Source organism: Engystomops pustulosus, unplaced genomic scaffold (genome assembly GCF_040894005.1).
Source record: "Engystomops pustulosus unplaced genomic scaffold, aEngPut4.maternal MAT_SCAFFOLD_90, whole genome shotgun sequence".
In the NCBI taxonomy this organism is placed as follows: Eukaryota; Metazoa; Chordata; class Amphibia; order Anura; family Leptodactylidae; genus Engystomops; species Engystomops pustulosus.
This window is the reverse complement of record NW_027284977.1, coordinates 77513-94732: the sequence shown is the minus strand read 5'-3', so window position 1 is coordinate 94732 and position 17220 is coordinate 77513. Positions and strand designations below refer to the sequence as shown.

Genomic DNA, 17220 nt, shown 5'->3' with positions numbered 1-17220 from the left:
CAACAGCTGAGGAGAGGGGATTTTCCCGATGACATTACTTACTAACCCTAAAATATGCTTTAACAAAAATCTATGTAAACACAATGTTTACAACATGTTTACATAAGTTATGTGTTAACTTAACAGTTGCATTTTGTAAACGCAAATGTAAACAGTAATGTTATTAGGCAGATCAACTCTCCTTAACTGTTGTAATGCGTTTCAAAACACAATGTAAACGCAACGTGTGGTTATAACCTTAAGGTTTGGTCGCGTCCCATGAAAACCCAGTTCTGGGCCATGGCCAATGAATTTTGGGAGAAAAAAACAACAACAACAACAACAACAAAAAACCCTCTGTCTTTTTCTCCCTGCGGCTCTGTCTTCTTCCCAGGTGTGTGCCTCCCTGTGCTGTATATAGGGTTACAGCTCTTCCCTGTGCTGTATATGGGTTACAGCTCCTCCCTGTGCTGTATATAGGTTACAGCTACTCCATGTGCAGTATATAGGGCTACAGCTCCTCACTGTGCTGTATATATGGTATAGCTACTCCCTGTGCTGTATATGGGGTTACAGCTCTTCCCTGTGCTGTATATAGGTAACAGCTCTTCCCTGTGCTGTATATAGGTTACAGCTACTCCCTGTGCTGTATATATGGTATAGCTCCTCCCTGTGCTGTATATAGGTTAATGTGACTCACTGTGCTGTATATAGGTTACAGCTCCTCACTGTGCTGTATATATGGTATAGCTACTCCCTGTGCTGTATATGGGGTTACAGCTCTTCCCTGTGCTGTATATAGGTAACAGCTCTTCCCTGTGCTGTATATAGGTTACAGCTACTCCCTGTGCTGTATATATGGTATAGCTCCTCCCTGTGCTGTATATAGGTTAATGTGACTCACTGTGCTGTATATAGGTTACAGCTCCTCACTGTGCTGTATATAGGGCTCCAGCTCCCCCCTGTGCTGTATATAGGTTACAGCTGCTCACTGTGCTGTATATAGGTTACAGCTGCTCACTGTGCTGTATATAGGTTACAGCTCTTCCCTGTGCTGTATATAGGTTACAGCTACTCCTTGTGCTGTATATAGGTCACAGCTCCTCACTGTGCTGTATATAGGTTACAGCTACTCCCTGTGCTGTATATAGGTTACAGCTCTTCCCTGTGCTGTATATAGGTTACAGCTACTCCCTGTGCTGTATATAGGTTACAGCTCCTCACTGTGCTGTATATAGGTTACAGCTCCTCACTGTGATGTATATAGGTTACAGCTCCTCCCTGTGCTGTATATATGGTATAGCTACTCCCTGTGCTGTATATGGGTTACAGCTCCTCCCTGTGCTGTATATAGGTTACAGTGACTCCCTGTGCTGTATATAGGTTACAGCTCCTCACTGTGCTGTATATAGGGCTCCAGCTCCCCCTGTGCTGTATATAGGTTACAGCTCCTCACTGTGCTGTATATAGGTTACTGCTCCTCACTGTGCTGTATATAGGTTACAGCTACTCCCTGTGCTGTATATAGGTTACAGCTCCTCACTGTGCTGTATATAGGGCTCCAGCTCCTCCCTGTGCTGTATATAGGTTACAGCTCCTCCCTGTGCTGTATATATGGTATAGCTCCTCCCTGTGCTGTATATATGGTATAGCTACTCCCTGTGCTGTATATAGGTTACAGCTCCTCACTGTGCTGTATACAGGTTACAGCTCCCCCCTGTGCTGTATATAGGGCTCCAGCTGCTCACTGTGCTGTATATAGGTTACAGCTCCTCCCTGTGCTGTATATATGGTATAGCTACTCCCTGTGCTGTATATGGGTTACAGCTCCCCCCTGTGCTGTATATAGGTTACAGCTCCTCCCTGTGCTGTATATATGGTATAGCTACTCCCTGTGCTGTATATGGGTTACAGCTCCTCACTGTGCTGTATATAGGTTACAGCTCCTCCCTGTGCTGTATATGGGTTACAGCTCCTCCCTGTGCTGTATATAGGTTACAGTGACTCCCTGTGCTGTATATAGGTTACAGCTCCTCACTGTGCTGTATATAGGGCTCCAGCTCCCCCTGTGCTGTATATAGGTTACAGCTCCTCACTGTGCTGTATATAGGTTACTGCTCCTCACTGTGCTGTATATAGGTTACAGCTACTCCCTGTGCTGTATATAGGTTACAGCTCCTCACTGTGCTGTATATAGGGCTCCAGCTCCTCCCTGTGCTGTATATAGGTTACAGCTACTCCCTGTGCTGTATATATGGTATAGCTCCTCCCTGTGCTGTATATAGGTTACAGCTACTCCCTGTGCTGTATATAGGTTACAGCTCCTCACTGTGCTGTATACAGGTTACAGCTCCCCCCTGTGCTGTATATAGGGCTCCAGCTGCTCACTGTGCTGTATATAGGTTACAGCTCCTCCCTGTGCTGTATATATGGTATAGCTACTCCCTGTGCTGTATATGGGTTACAGCTCCTCCCTGTGCTGTATATAGGTTACAGTGACTCCCTGTGCTGTATATAGGTTACAGCTCCTCACTGTGCTGTATATAGGGCTCCAGCTCCCCCTGTGCTGTATATAGGTTACAGCTCCTCACTGTGCTGTATATAGGTTACTGCTCCTCACTGTGCTGTATATAGGTTACAGCTACTCCCTGTGCTGTATATAGGTTACAGCTCCTCACTGTGCTGTATATAGGGCTCCAGCTCCTCCCTGTGCTGTATATAGGTTACAGCTACTCCCTGTGCTGTATATATGGTATAGCTCCTCCCTGTGCTGTATATAGGTTACAGCTACTCCCTGTGCTGTATATAGGTTACAGCTCCTCACTGTGCTGTATACAGGTTACAGCTCCCCCCTGTGCTGTATATAGGGCTCCAGCTACTCACTGTGCTGTATATAGGTTACAGCTCCTCCCTGTGCTGTATATAGGTTACAGCTACTCCCTGTGCTGTATATAGGTTACAGCTCCTCACTGTGCTGTATACAGGTTACAGCTCCCCCCTGTGCTGTATATGGGTTACAGCTCCCCCCTGTGCTGTATATAGGTTACAGCTCCTCCCTGTGCTGTATATATGGTATAGCTACTCCCTGTGCTGTATATGGGTTACAGCTTGTTGAAGTAATAAAGAGTTCAATATCAATCAGGCAGAGAGTAATTAATTAAAATAATAAAGCGGCCGAAATAACATAGACACAGACAAGATATATCTGTATCACGGAGATCTGAAAAATTATCCCCACGCAGTTTATTTTATACCTTTTCAAAATAGGAGTGTTTATATCATTTACGTAAGTAACTTATGACAGCATGATTAATGAGATATAAAAAAATGTGAAAAAGAATAAAACATAGACATGTGTTTCCCATTTAACATTTATACAGATTTCACAACATTGTTTATCAAAAACTGATTATACCCCTACATATCCTTGTGGTCCTCCGCATCCGTCCAACATCCAAGTCAGAGGCCAACTATTGTGCAACCATTGTGCATAAACAAATTATATTTCTGTATTCCAGATTCTTAGTGTGTACAAAGTTCATGATAACATAAGTGAAGAAGCAGATAACTAAATTAGTTAACCAAGCAAGTTAAACTACTCTAACAAGCTCCTCCCTGTGCTGTATATAGGTTACAGCTCCTCACTGTGCTGTATATAGGGCTCCAGCTCCTCCCTGTGCTGTATATAGGTTACAGTGACTCCCTGTGCTGTATATAGGTTACAGCTCCTCACTGTGCTGTATATAGGGCTCCAGCTCCCCCTGTGCTGTATATAGGTTACAGCTCCTCACTGTGCTGTATATAGGTTACAGCTCCTCACTGTGCTGTATATAGGGCTCGAGCTCCTCACTGTGCTGTATATAGGTTACAGCTCCTCACTGTGCTGTATATAGGTTACAGCTCCTCACTGTGCTGTATATAGGTTACAGCTCCTCACTGTGCTGTATATAGGGCTCCAGCTCCTCCCTGTGCTGTATATAGGTTACAGCTCCTCACTGTGCTGTATATAGGGCTCCAGCTCCTCACTGTGCTGTATATAGGTTACAGCTCCTCAATGTGATGTATATAGGTTACAGCTACTCACTGTGCTGTATATAGGCTACAGCTCCTCACTGTGCTGTATATAGGTTACAGCTCCTCACTGTGCTGTATATAGGTTACAGCTACTCACTGTGCTGTATATAGGTTACAGCTCCTCACTGTGCTGTATATAGGTTACAGCTACTCCCTGTGCTGTATATAGGTTACAGCTCCTCACTGTGCTGTATATAGGGCTCCAGCTCCCCCTGTGCTGTATATAGGTTACAGCTACTCCCTGTGCTGTATATAGGCCACAGCTCCTCACTGTGATGTATATAGGTTACAGCTACTCCCTGTGCTGTATATAGGTTACAGCTCCTCCCTGTGCTGTATATAGGTTACAGCTACTCCCTGTGCTGTATATAGGTCACAGCTCCTCACTGTGCTGTATATAGGTTACAGCTCCTCACTGTGATGTATATAGGTTACAGCTACTCACTGTGCTGTATATAGGGCTCCAGTTCCTCCCTGTGCTGTATATAGGTTACAGCTCCTCACTGTGCTGTATATAGGGCTCCAGCTCCTCCCTGTGCTGTATATAGGTTACAGCTCCTCACTGTGCTGTATATAGGTTACAGCTACTCACTGTGCTGTATATAGGGCTCCAGTTCCTCCCTGTGCTGTATATAGGTTACAGCTCCTCACTGTGCTGTATATAGGTTACAGCTCCTCACTGTGCTGTATATAGGTTACAGCTCCTCACTGTGCTGTATATAGGTTACAGCTCCTCACTGTGCTGTATATAGGTTACAGCTCCTCACTGTGCTGTATATAGGTTACAGCTCCTCCCTGTGCTGTATATAGGTTACAGCTCCTCACTGTGATGTATATAGGTTACAGCTCCTCATTGTGCTGTATATAGGTTACAGTGACTCCCTGTGCTGTATATAGGGCTCCAGCTCCTCACTGTGCTGTATATAGGTTACAGCTCCTCCCTGTGCTGTATATAGGTTACAGCTCCTCACTGTGCTGTATATAGGTTACAGCTCCTCACTGTGCTGTATATAGGTTACAGCTCCTCGCTGTGCTGTATATAGGTTACAGCTCCTCACTGTGATGTATATAGGTTACAGCTCCTCACTGTGCTGTATATAGGTTACAGTGACTCCCTGTGATGTATATAGGTTACAGCTACTCCCTGTGCTGTATATAGGTTACAGCTCCTCACTGTGCTGTATATAGGTTACAGCTCCTCACTGTGCTGTATATAGGTTACAGCTACTCCCTGTGCTGTATATAGGTTACAGCTACTCCCTGTGCTGTATATAGGCCACAGCTCCTCACTGTGCTGTATATAGGTTACAGCTCCTCACTGTGCTGTATATAGGTTACAGTGACTCCCTGTGCTGTATATAGGTTACAGCTACTCCCTGTGCTGTATATAGGTTACAGCTACTCCATGTGCAGTATATAGGGCTACAGCTCCTCACTGTGCTGTATATAGGGCTACAGCTCCTCACTGTGCTGTATATATGGTATAGCTACTCCCTGTGCAGTATATAGGGCTACAGCTCTTCCCTGTGCTGTATATGGGTTACAGCTACTCCCTGTGCTGTATATAGGTTACAGCTCCTCCCTGTGCTGTATATAGGTTACAGCTCTTCCCTGTGCTGTATATGTGTTACAGCTCTTCCCTGTGCTGTATATAGGGCTCCAGCTCCCCCCTGTGCTGTATATAGGTTACATCTCCTCCCTGTGCTGTATATAGGGACACAGCTCCTCCCTGTGCTGTATATAGGGTACAGCTCCTCACTGTGCTGTATATAGGGCTCCAGCTACTCCCTGTGCTGTATATAGGGCTCCAGCTCCCCCCTGTGCTGTATATAGGTTACATCTCCTCCCTGTGCTGTATATAGGGACACAGCTCCTCCCTGTGCTGTATATAGGGTACAGCTCCTCACTGTGCTGTATATAGGGCTCCAGCTACTCCCTGTGCTGTATATAGGGCTCCAGCTCCCCCCTGCGCTGTATATAGGTTACATCTCCTCCCTGTGCTGTATATAGGGTACAGCTCCTCACTGTGCTGTATATAGGGCTCCAGCTCCTCACTGTGCTGTATATAGTGCTCCAGCTCCTCCCTGTCCTGTATATAGGTTACAGCTACTCCCTGTGCTGTATATAGGGCTCCGGCTACTCCATGTGCTGTATTTAGGGTACAGCTATGCCCTGTGCTGTATATAGGGCTCCAGAATCTCACTGTGCTGTATACAGGGGCACATCTCCTCACTGTATTGTATATAGGTTACAGCTACTCACCGTGTTGTATATAGGGCTCCAGCATCTCAGTGTGCTGTATATAGGGCTACAGCTACTCCCTGTGCTGTATATAGGTTACAGCTACTCACCGTGTTGTATATAGGGGCACAGCTCCTCACTGTATATAGGGCTCCAGCATCTCAGTGTGCTGTATATAGGTTACAGTTACTCGCCATGCTGTAAATAGGGCTCCAGCTCCTCACTGTATATAGGGCTCCAGCATCTCACTGTATATAGGGCTCCAGCTCCTCCCTGTGCTGTATATAGGGCTCCAGCATCTCAGTGTGCTGTATATAGGTTACAGTTACTCGCCATGCTGTAAATAGGGCTCCAGCTCCTCACTGTGCTGTATATAGGGCTCCAGCTCCTCCCTGTGCTGTATATAGGGCTCCAGCATCTCAGTGTGCTGTATATAGGTTACAGTTACTCGCCATGCTGTAAATAGGGCTCCAGCTCCTCCCTGTGCTGTATATAGGGCTCCAGCTCCTCACTGTGCTGTATATAGGGCTCCAGCATCTCAGTGTGCTGTATATAGGTTACAGTTACTCGCCATGCTCTATATAGGGCTCCAGCTCCTCACTGTATATAGGGCTCCAGCATCTCACTGTATATAGGGCTCCAGCATCTCAGTATGCTGTATATAGGTTACAGTTACTCGCCATGCTGTAAATAGGGCTCCAGCTCCTCACTGTATATAGGGCTCCAGCTCCTCACTGTATATAGGGCTCCAGCTCCTCACTGTATATAGGGCTCCAGCATCTCACTGTGCTGTATATAGGTTACAGTTACTCGCCATGCTGTAAATAGGGCTCCAGCTCCTCACTGTATATAGGGCTCCAGCTCCTCACTGTATATAGGGCTCCAGCTCCTCACTGTATATAGGGCTCCAGCATCTAAGTGTGCTGTATATAGGTTACAGTTACTCGCCATGCTGTAAATAGGGCTCCAGCTCCTCACTGTATATAGGGCTCCAGCTTCTTACTGTATATAGGGCTCCAGCTCCTCACTGTATATAGGGCTCCAGCTCCTCACTGTATATAGGGCTCCAGCTCCTCACTGTATATAGGGCTCCAGCATCTCAGTGTGCTGTATATAGGTTACAGTTACTCGCCATGCTGTAAATAGGGCTCCAGCTCCTCACTGTATATAGGGCTCCAGCTCCTCACTGTATATAGGGCTCCAGCTCCTCACTGTATATAGGGCTCCAGCTCCTCACTGTATATAGGGCTCCAGCTCCTCACTGTATATAGGGCTCCAGCATCTCAGTGTGCTGTATATAGGTTACAGTTACTCACCATGCTGTATATAGGGCTCCAGCTCCTCACTGTATATAGGGCTCCAGCTCCTCACTGTATATAGGGCTCCAGCATCTCAGTGTGCTGTATATAGGTTACAGTTACTCGCCATGCTGTAAATAGGGCTCCAGCTCCTCACTGTATATAGGGCTCCAGCTCCTCACTGTATATAGGGCTCCAGCTCCTCACTGTATATAGGGCTCCAGCTCCTCACTGTATATAGGGCTCCAGCATCTCAGTGTGCTGTATATAGGTTACAGTTACTCGCCATGCTGTAAATAGGGCTCCAGCTCCTCACTGTATATAGGGCTCCAGCTCCTCACTGTATATAGGGCTCCAGCTCCTCACTGTATATAGGGCTCCAGCTCCTCACTGTATATAGGGCTCCAGCTCCTCCCTGTGCTGTATATAGGGCTCCAGCATCTCCCTGTGCTGTATATAGGTTACAGTTACTCGCCATGCTGTAAATAGGGCTCCAGCTCCTCACTGTATATAGGGCTCCAGCTCCTCACTGTATATAGGGCTCCAGCTCCTCACTGTATATAGGGCTCCAGCTCCTCACTGTATATAGGGCTCCAGCATCTCAGTGTGCTGTATATAGGTTACAGTTACTCGCCATGCTGTAAATAGGGCTCCAGCTCCTCACTGTATATAGGGCTCCAGCTCCTCACTGTATATAGGGCTCCAGCTCCTCACTGTATATAGGGCTCCAGCTCCTCACTGTATATAGGGCTCCAGCATCTCAGTGTGCTGTATATAGGTTACAGTTACTCGCCATGCTGTAAATAGGGCTCCAGCTCCTCACTGTATATAGGGCTCCAGCTCCTCACTGTATATAGGGCTCCAGCATCTCACTGTGCTGTATATAGGTTACAGTTACTCGCCATGCTGTAAATAGGGCTCCAGCTCCTCACTGTATATAGGGCTCCAGCTTCTTACTGTATATAGGGCTCCAGCTCCTCACTGTATATAGGGCTCCAGCTCCTCACTGTATATAGGGCTCCAGCTCCTCACTGTATATAGGGCTCCAGCATCTCAGTGTGCTGTATATAGGTTACAGTTACTCGCCATGCTGTAAATAGGGCTCCAGCTCCTCACTGTATATAGGGCTCCAGCTCCTCACTGTATATAGGGCTCCAGCTCCTCACTGTATATAGGGCTCCAGCTCCTCACTGTATATAGGGCTCCAGCATCTCAGTGTGCTGTATATAGGTTACAGTTACTCGCCATGCTGTAAATAGGGCTCCAGCTCCTCACTGTATATAGGGCTCCAGCTCCTCACTGTATATAGGGCTCCAGCTCCTCACTGTATATAGGGCTCCAGCTCCTCACTGTATATAGGGCTCCAGCTCCTCACTGTATATAGGGCTCCAGCATCTCAGTGTGCTGTATATAGGTTACAGTTACTCGCCATGCTGTAAATAGGGCTCCAGCTCCTCACTGTATATAGGGCTCCAGCTCCTCACTGTATATAGGGCTCCAGCTCCTCACTGTATATAGGGCTCCAGCTCCTCCCTGTGCTGTATATAGGGCTCCAGCATCTCCCTGTGCTGTATATAGGTTACAGTTACTCGCCATGCTGTAAATAGGGCTCCAGCTCCTCACTGTATATAGGGCTCCAGCTCCTCACTGTATATAGGGCTCCAGCTCCTCACTGTATATAGGGCTCCAGCATCTAAGTGTGCTATATATAGGTTACAGTTACTCGCCATGCTGTAAATAGGGCTCCAGCTCCTCACTGTATATAGGGCTCCAGCTCCTCACTGTATATAGGGCTCCAGCATCTCACTGTGCTGTATATAGGTTACAGTTACTCGCCATGCTGTAAATAGGGCTCCAGCTCCTCACTGTATATAGGGCTCCAGCTTCTTACTGTATATAGGGCTCCAGCTCCTCACTTTATATAGGGCTCCAGCTCCTCACTGTATATAGGGCTCCAGCTCCTCACTGTATATAGGGCTCCAGCATCTCAGTGTGCTGTATATAGGTTACAGTTACTCGCCATGCTGTAAATAGGGCTCCAGCTCCTCACTGTATATAGGGCTCCAGCTCCTCACTGTATATAGGGCTCCAGCTCCTCACTGTATATAGGGCTCCAGCTCCTCACTGTATATAGGGCTCCAGCTCCTCACTGTATATAGGGCTCCAGCATCTCAGTGTGCTGTATATAGGTTACAGTTACTCACCATGCTGTATATAGGGCTCCAGCTCCTCACTGTATATAGGGCTCCAGCTCCTCACTGTATATAGGGCTCCAGCATCTCAGTGTGCTGTATATAGGTTACAGTTACTCGCCATGCTGTAAATAGGGCTCCAGCTCCTCACTGTATATAGGGCTCCAGCTCCTCACTGTATATAGGGCTCCAGCTCCTCACTGTATATAGGGCTCCAGCTCCTCACTGTATATAGAGCTCCAGCATCTCAGTGTGCTGTATATAGGTTACAGTTACTCGCCATGCTGTAAATAGGGCTCCAGCTCCTCACTGTATATAGGGCTCCAGCTCCTCACTGTATATAGGGCTCCAGCTCCTCACTGTATATAGGGCTCCAGCTCCTCACTGTATATAGGGCTCCAGCATCTCAGTGTGCTGTATATAGGTTACAGTTACTCGCCATGCTGTAAATAGGGCTCCAGCTCCTCACTGTATATAGGGCTCCAGCTCCTCACTGTATATAGGGCTCCAGCTCCTCACTGTATATAGGGCTCCAGCTCCTCACTGTATATAGGGCTCCAGCATCTCAGTGTGCTGTATATAGGTTACAGTTACTCACCATGCTGTATATAGGGCTCCAGCTCCTCACTGTATATATGGCTCCAGCTCCTCACTGTATATAGGGCTCCAGCTCCTCACTGTATATAGGGCTCCAGCTCCTCACTGTATATATGGCTCCAGCATCTCAGTGTGCTGTATATAGGTTACAGTTACTCGCCATGCTGTAAATAGGGCTCCAGCTCCTCACTGTATATAGGGCTCCAGCTCCTCACTGTATATAGGGCTCCAGCTCCTCACTGTATATAGGGCTCCAGCTCCTCACTGTATATAGGGCTCCAGCATCTCAGTGTGCTGTATATAGGTTACAGTTACTCACCATGCTGTATATAGGGCTCCAGCTCCTCACTGTATATATGGCTCCAGCTCCTCACTGTATATAGGGCTCCAGCTCCTCACTGTATATAGGGCTCCAGCTCCTCACTGTATATAGGGCTCCAGCATCTCAGTGTGCTGTATATAGGGCTCCAGCATCTCCCTGTGCTGTATATAGGTTACAGTTACTCGCCATGCTGTAAATAGGGCTCCAGCTCCTCACTGTATATAGGGCTCCAGCTCCTCACTGTATATAGGGCTCCAGCTCCTCACTGTATATAGGGCTCCAGCTCCTCACTGTATATAGGGCTCCAGCATCTCAGTGTGCTGTATATAGGTTACAGTTACTCGCCATGCTGTAAATAGGGCTCCAGCTCCTCACTGTATATAGGGCTCCAGCTCCTCACTGTATATAGGGCTCCAGCTCCTCACTGTATATAGGGCTCCAGCTCCTCACTGTATATAGGGCTCCAGCATCTCAGTGTGCTGTATATAGGTTACAGTTACTCACCATGCTGTATATAGGGCTCCAGCTCCTCACTGTATATAGGGCTCCAGCTTCTTACTGTATATAGGGCTCCAGCTCCTCACTGTATATAGGGCTCCAGCTCCTCACTGTATATAGGGCTCCAGCTCCTCACTGTATATATGGCTCCAGCATCTCAGTGTGCTGTATATAGGTTACAGTTACTCGCCATGCTGTAAATAGGGCTCCAGCTCCTCACTGTATATAGGGCTCCAGCTCCTCACTGTATATAGGGCTCCAGCTCCTCACTGTATATAGGGCTCCAGCTCCTCACTGTATATAGGGCTCCAGCATCTCAGTGTGCTGTATATAGGTTACAGTTACTCACCATGCTGTATATAGGGCTCCAGCTCCTCACTGTATATATGGCTCCAGCTCCTCACTGTACAGTCATGGCCATAAGTTTTGAGAATGCTACAAATGGTAATTGTTACAAAGTCTCCGGCATCAGGTTTTATAATGGCAATTTGAATATACTCCAGAATGTTATAAAGAGGGATCAGCTTAACAGCAATTAATCTCTAACCCTAGAAAATGAACTTTTACCCCCAAAACACAGGCCTGGTGTCCAGGAGGGCAGCAAAGAAGCCACTTCTCTAGAAAAACATCAGGGACAGACGGATATTCTGCAGAAGGTGCAGGGAGTGGACTGCTGAGGACTGGGGGAAAGTCATTGGGGGTCATTTTCTAAGGGCCCGATTCGCAGTTTCCCGACGTGTTACCCGAATATTTCCGATTTGCGCCGATTTTCCCTGTATTGCCCTGGTCCATAGATCTTTTGCTGAGATAAGCTGTAGGGATGTTAGTGGCCATTTATTCTGAACACTCAAAAGAAAGAGATGAAGATGATGAATGCTACGTGATGACACAGCATCTCACTCCCTGCTCTATTCTGCTTTTTCTGCAGTGGGATGGGGCTCTTGGTATGATCATGTTAAGGGCTTCTGGGAGATGAAGGAAAAGCACCAGATTCTTTACATATTCTTTGAGGACCTGAAGAAGGTAAGAAGAGTACACGAATGATGACACAATGATAAACTATGATATTTTAGGCACAGTGTTCCCCCAGGCTTCACCAGGCGCTTGAGCCTGTAGTTTTTCTTCCGCAGACACCTCTACAACAGATTCAGAAGGTCGCACACTTCCTGGGGAAAAATCTTCCAGAGGAAACACTCAGCCAAATTGCAAGACTCAGCACCTTTGATCACATGAAAAACAACCCCATGGCCAACAATTCTGACTTCCCCAAGGAGATTCTTAACCAATCTAAGTCAGGATTCATGAGGAAAGGTAAGAATCTGCCTCTTCCACCTGCTGAACTCCTTAATGTACCCCTACTCCTCACCTGCTGGGGCAGAGTTCTCAATAATGTATCAGAGTTACGCTACGTGCACACTATGTTGTTTCATGGACAAGTCTTTCATACTCGACTAACCCGCTATCTCTCAGCTAACTCCCTCCTTGACCCCCTACAATCGGGTTTCCGCTCTATGTATTCCACTGAAACTGCTCTTACTAAAGTCTCCAATGATCTCCTCACTGCAAAATCCAAAGGTGACTCTTCTCTCCTCATTCCCCTGGATCTATCGGCAGCGTTTGATACTGTGGACCACCAGCTCCTCCTCAGGGGCTTCGCTCCATTGGCCTAAAGGGCCCTGCACTCTCTTGGTTTTCTTCCTATCTCTCTGACCGCACTTTCAGTGTCTCCTTTTCTGGATCTTTCTCTTCTCATCTTCCTCTCAGTGTTGGGTTCCTCAGGGATCAGTCCTAGGTCCTCTCCTCTCAGTGTCGGGGTCCTCAGGGCTCAGTCCTAGGTCTTCTTCTCTCAGTGTCGGGGTCCTCAGGGATCAGTCCTAGGTCCTCTCCTCTCAGTGTCGGGGTCCTCAGGGATCAGTCCTAGGTCCTCTCCTCTCAGTGTCGGGGTTCCTCAGGGCTCAGTCCTAGGTCTTCTCCTCTGTGTCGGGGTTCCTCAGGGATCAGTCCTAGGTCTTCTCCTCTGTGGCGGGGTCCTCAGGGATCAGTCCTAGGTCCTCTCCTCTCAGTGTCGGGGTTCCTCAGGGCTCAGTCCTAGGTCTTCTCCTCTGTGGCGGGGTCCTCAGGGATCAGTCCTAGGTCTTCTCCTCTGTGGCGGGGTCCTCAGGGATCAGTCCTAGGTCCTCTTCTCTTCTCTTCTCTCTCTATACTGCCCCCATTGGACAAACCATCAGCAGATTTGGTTTCATCTCTATGCTGATTACACCCAGCTGTATACTTCTGCACGTAACATCACCCCGGCCTTACCCCAGACACTAGTGACTGTCTCTCTGCTGTCCCCCAGATATATACTTCTGCACGTAACATCACCCCGGCCTTACCCCAGACACTAGTGACTGTCTCTCTACTGTCCCCCAGCTATATACTTCTGCATGTAACATCACCCCGGCCTTACCCCAGACACTAGTGACTGTCTCTCTGCTGATGTCCCCAGCTATATACTTCTGTATGTAACATCACCCCTGCCTTACCCCAGACACTAGTGACTGTCTCTCTGCTGATTACACCCAGCTGTATACTTCTGTATGTAACATCCCCCCTGCCTTACCCCAGACACTAGTGACTGTCTCTCTGCTGTCCCCCAGCTATATACTTCTGTATGTAACATCCCCCCTGCCTTACCCCAGACACTAGTGACTGTCTCTCTGCTGTCCCCCAGCTATATACTTCTGTATGTAACATCACCCCCGGCCTTACCCCAGACACTAGTGACTGTCTCTCTGCTGATATCCCCAGCTATATACTTCTGTATGTAACATCCCCCCTGCCTTACCCCAGACACTAGTGACTGTCTCTCTGCTGATATCCCCAGCTATATACTTCTGCACGTAACATCACCCCTGCCTTACCCCAGACACTAGTGACTGTCTGCCTGCTGATGTCCCCCAGCTATATACTTCTGTATGTAACATCCCCCCTGCCTTACCCCAGACACTAGTGACTGTCTCTCTGCTGATATCCCCAGCTATATACTTCTGTATGTAACATCACCCCGGCCTTACCCCAGACACTAGTGACTGTCTCTCTGCTGATATCCCCAGCTATATACTTCTGTATGTAACATCCCCCCTGCCTTACCCCAGACACTAGTGACTGTCTCTCTGCTGATATCCCCAGCTGTATACTTCTGTATGTAACATCACCCCGGCCTTACCCCAGAACACTAGTGACTGTCTCTCTGCTGATTACACCCAGCTATATACTTCTGTATGTAACATCCCCCCTGCCTTACCCCAGACACTAGTGACTGTCTCTCTGCTGATATCCCCAGCTATATACTTCTGTATGTAACATCACCCCGGCCTTACCCCAGACACTAGTGACTGTCTCTCTGCTGATATCCCCAGCTATATACTTCTGTATGTAACATCACCCCTGCCTTACCCCAGAACACTAGTGACTGTCTCTCTGCTTATATCCCCAGCTATATACTTCTGTATGTAACATCCCCCCGGCCTTACCCCAGACACTAGTGACTGTCTCTCTGCTGATATCCCCAGCTATATACTTCTGTATGTAACATCACCCCGGCCTTACCCCAGACACTAGTGACTGTCTCTCTGCTGATATCCCCAGCTATATACTTCTGCATGTAACATCACCCCTGCCTTACCCCAGACACTAGTGACTGTCTCTCTGCTGATATCCCCAGCTATATACTTCTGTATGTAACATCACCCCTGCCTTACCCCAGACACTAGTGACTGTCTCTCTGCTGATATCCCCAGCTATATACTTCTGTATGTAACATCCCCCCTGCCTTACCCCAGACACTAGTGACTGTCTCTCTGCTGATGTCCCCAGCTATATACTTCTGTATGTAACATCCCCCCTGCCTTACCCCAGACACTAGTGACTGTCTCTCTGCTGATGTCCCCAGCTGTATACTTCTGTATGTAACATCACCCCTGCCTTACCCCAGACACTAGTGACTGTCTCTCTGCTGATGTCCCCAGCTGTATACTTCTGTATGTAACATCACCCCTGCCTTACCCCAGACACTAGTGACTGTCTCTCTGCTGATGTCCCCCAGCTATATACTTCTGTATGTAACATTCCCCCGGCCTTACCCCAGACACTAGTGACTGTCTCTCTGCTGATATCCCCAGCTATATACTTCTGTATGTAACATCACCCCTGCCTTACCCCAGACACTAGTGACTGTCTGTCTGCTGTCCCCCATCTATATACTTCTGTATGTAACATCACCCCTGCCTTACCCCAGACACTAGTGACTGTCTCTCTGCTGATGTCCCCCAGCTATATACTTCTGTATGTAACATCACCCCGGCCTTACCCCAGACACTAGTGACTGTCTCTCTGCTGATTACACCCAGCTATATACTTCTGTATGTAACATCCCCCCTGCCTTACCCCAGACACTAGTGACTGTCTCTCTGCTGATATCCCCCAGCTATATACTTCTGTATGTAACATCACCCCGGCCTTACCCCAGAACACTAGTGACTGTCTCTCTGCTGTCCCCCAGCTATATACTTATGTATGTAACATCACCCCTGCCTTACCCCAGAACACTAGTGACTGTCTCTCTGCTGATATCCCCAGCTATATACTTCTGTATGTAACATCACCCCTGCCTTACCCCAGACACTAGTGACTGTCTCTCTGCTGATATCCCCAGCTATATACTTCTGTATGTAACATCACCCCTGCCTTACCCCAGACACTAGTGACTGTCTCTCTGCTGATGTCCCCAGCTATATACTTCTGTATGTAACATCACCCCTGCCTTACCCCAGACACTAGTGACTGTCTCTCTGCTGATGTCCCCAGCTATATACTTCTGTATGTAACATCACCCCTGCCTTACCCCAGACACTAGTGACTGTCTCTCTGCTGATTACACCCAGCTATATACTTATGTATGTAACATCACCCCGGCCTTACCCCCGACACTAGTGACTGTCTCTCTGCTGATATCCCCAGCTATATACTTCTGTATGTAACATCCCCCCGGCCTTACCCCAGACACTAGTGACTGTCTCTCTGCTGATGTCCCCTAGCTATATACTTCTGTATGTAACATCCCCCCGGCCTTACCCCAGACACTAGTGACTGTCTCTCTGCTGATGTCTCCAGCTATATACTTCTGTATGTAACATCACCCCTGCCTTACCCCAGACACTAGTGACTGTCTCTCTGCTGATGTCTCCAGCTATATACTTCTGTATGTAACATCACCCCTGCCTTACCCCAGACACTAGTGACTGTCTCTCTGCTGATATCCCCAGCTATATACTTATGTATGTAACATCACCCCTGCCTTACCCCAGAACACTAGTGACTGTCTCTCTGCTGATATCCCCAGCTATATACTTCTGTATGTAACATCACCCCGGCCTTACCCCAGACACTAGTGACTGTCTCTCTGCTGATTACACCCAGCTATATACTTCTGTATGTAACATCACCCCTGCCTTACCCCAGACACTAGTGACTGTCTCTCTGCTGATATCCCCAGCTATATACTTCTGTATGTAACATCACCCCTGCCTTACCCCAGACACTAGTGACTGTCTCTCTGCTGTCCCCCAGCTATATACTTCTGTATGTAACATCACCCCTGCCTTACCCCAGACACTAGTGACTGTCTCTCTGCTGATATCCCCAGCTATATACTTCTGTATGTAACATCACCCCTGCCTTACCCCAGACACTAGTGACTGTCTCTCTGCTGATATCCCCAGCTATATACTTCTGTATGTAACATCACCCCTGCCTTACCCCAGACACTAGTGACTGTCTCTCTGCTGATGTCCCCAGCTATATACTTCTGTATGTAACATCCCCCCGGCCTTACCCCAGACACTAGTGACTGTCTCTCTGCTGATATCCCCAGCTATATACTTCTGTATGTAACATCCCCCCTGCCTTACCCCAGACACTAGTGACTGTCTCTCTGCTGTCCCCCAGCTATATACTTCTGTATGTAACATCCCCCCCT

The 17220-nt window shown here is 47.8% G+C and overlaps 1 protein-coding gene across 2 annotated transcripts in view; it reads left to right on the top strand.

Annotated features, from left to right (window-relative positions):
• LOC140106923 (sulfotransferase 1C4-like) overlaps positions 1-17220 on the top strand; it is a 115735-nt gene that overhangs the window by 43046 nt on the left and 55469 nt on the right. For both annotated transcript variants that reach the window (XM_072131562.1, XM_072131561.1), the window contains 2 exons: positions 12130-12224; positions 12332-12512. In XM_072131562.1, the coding sequence (XP_071987663.1) occupies positions 12130-12224; positions 12332-12512 (276 nt within the window). The remainder of the gene's footprint in view (positions 1-12129; positions 12225-12331; positions 12513-17220) is intronic.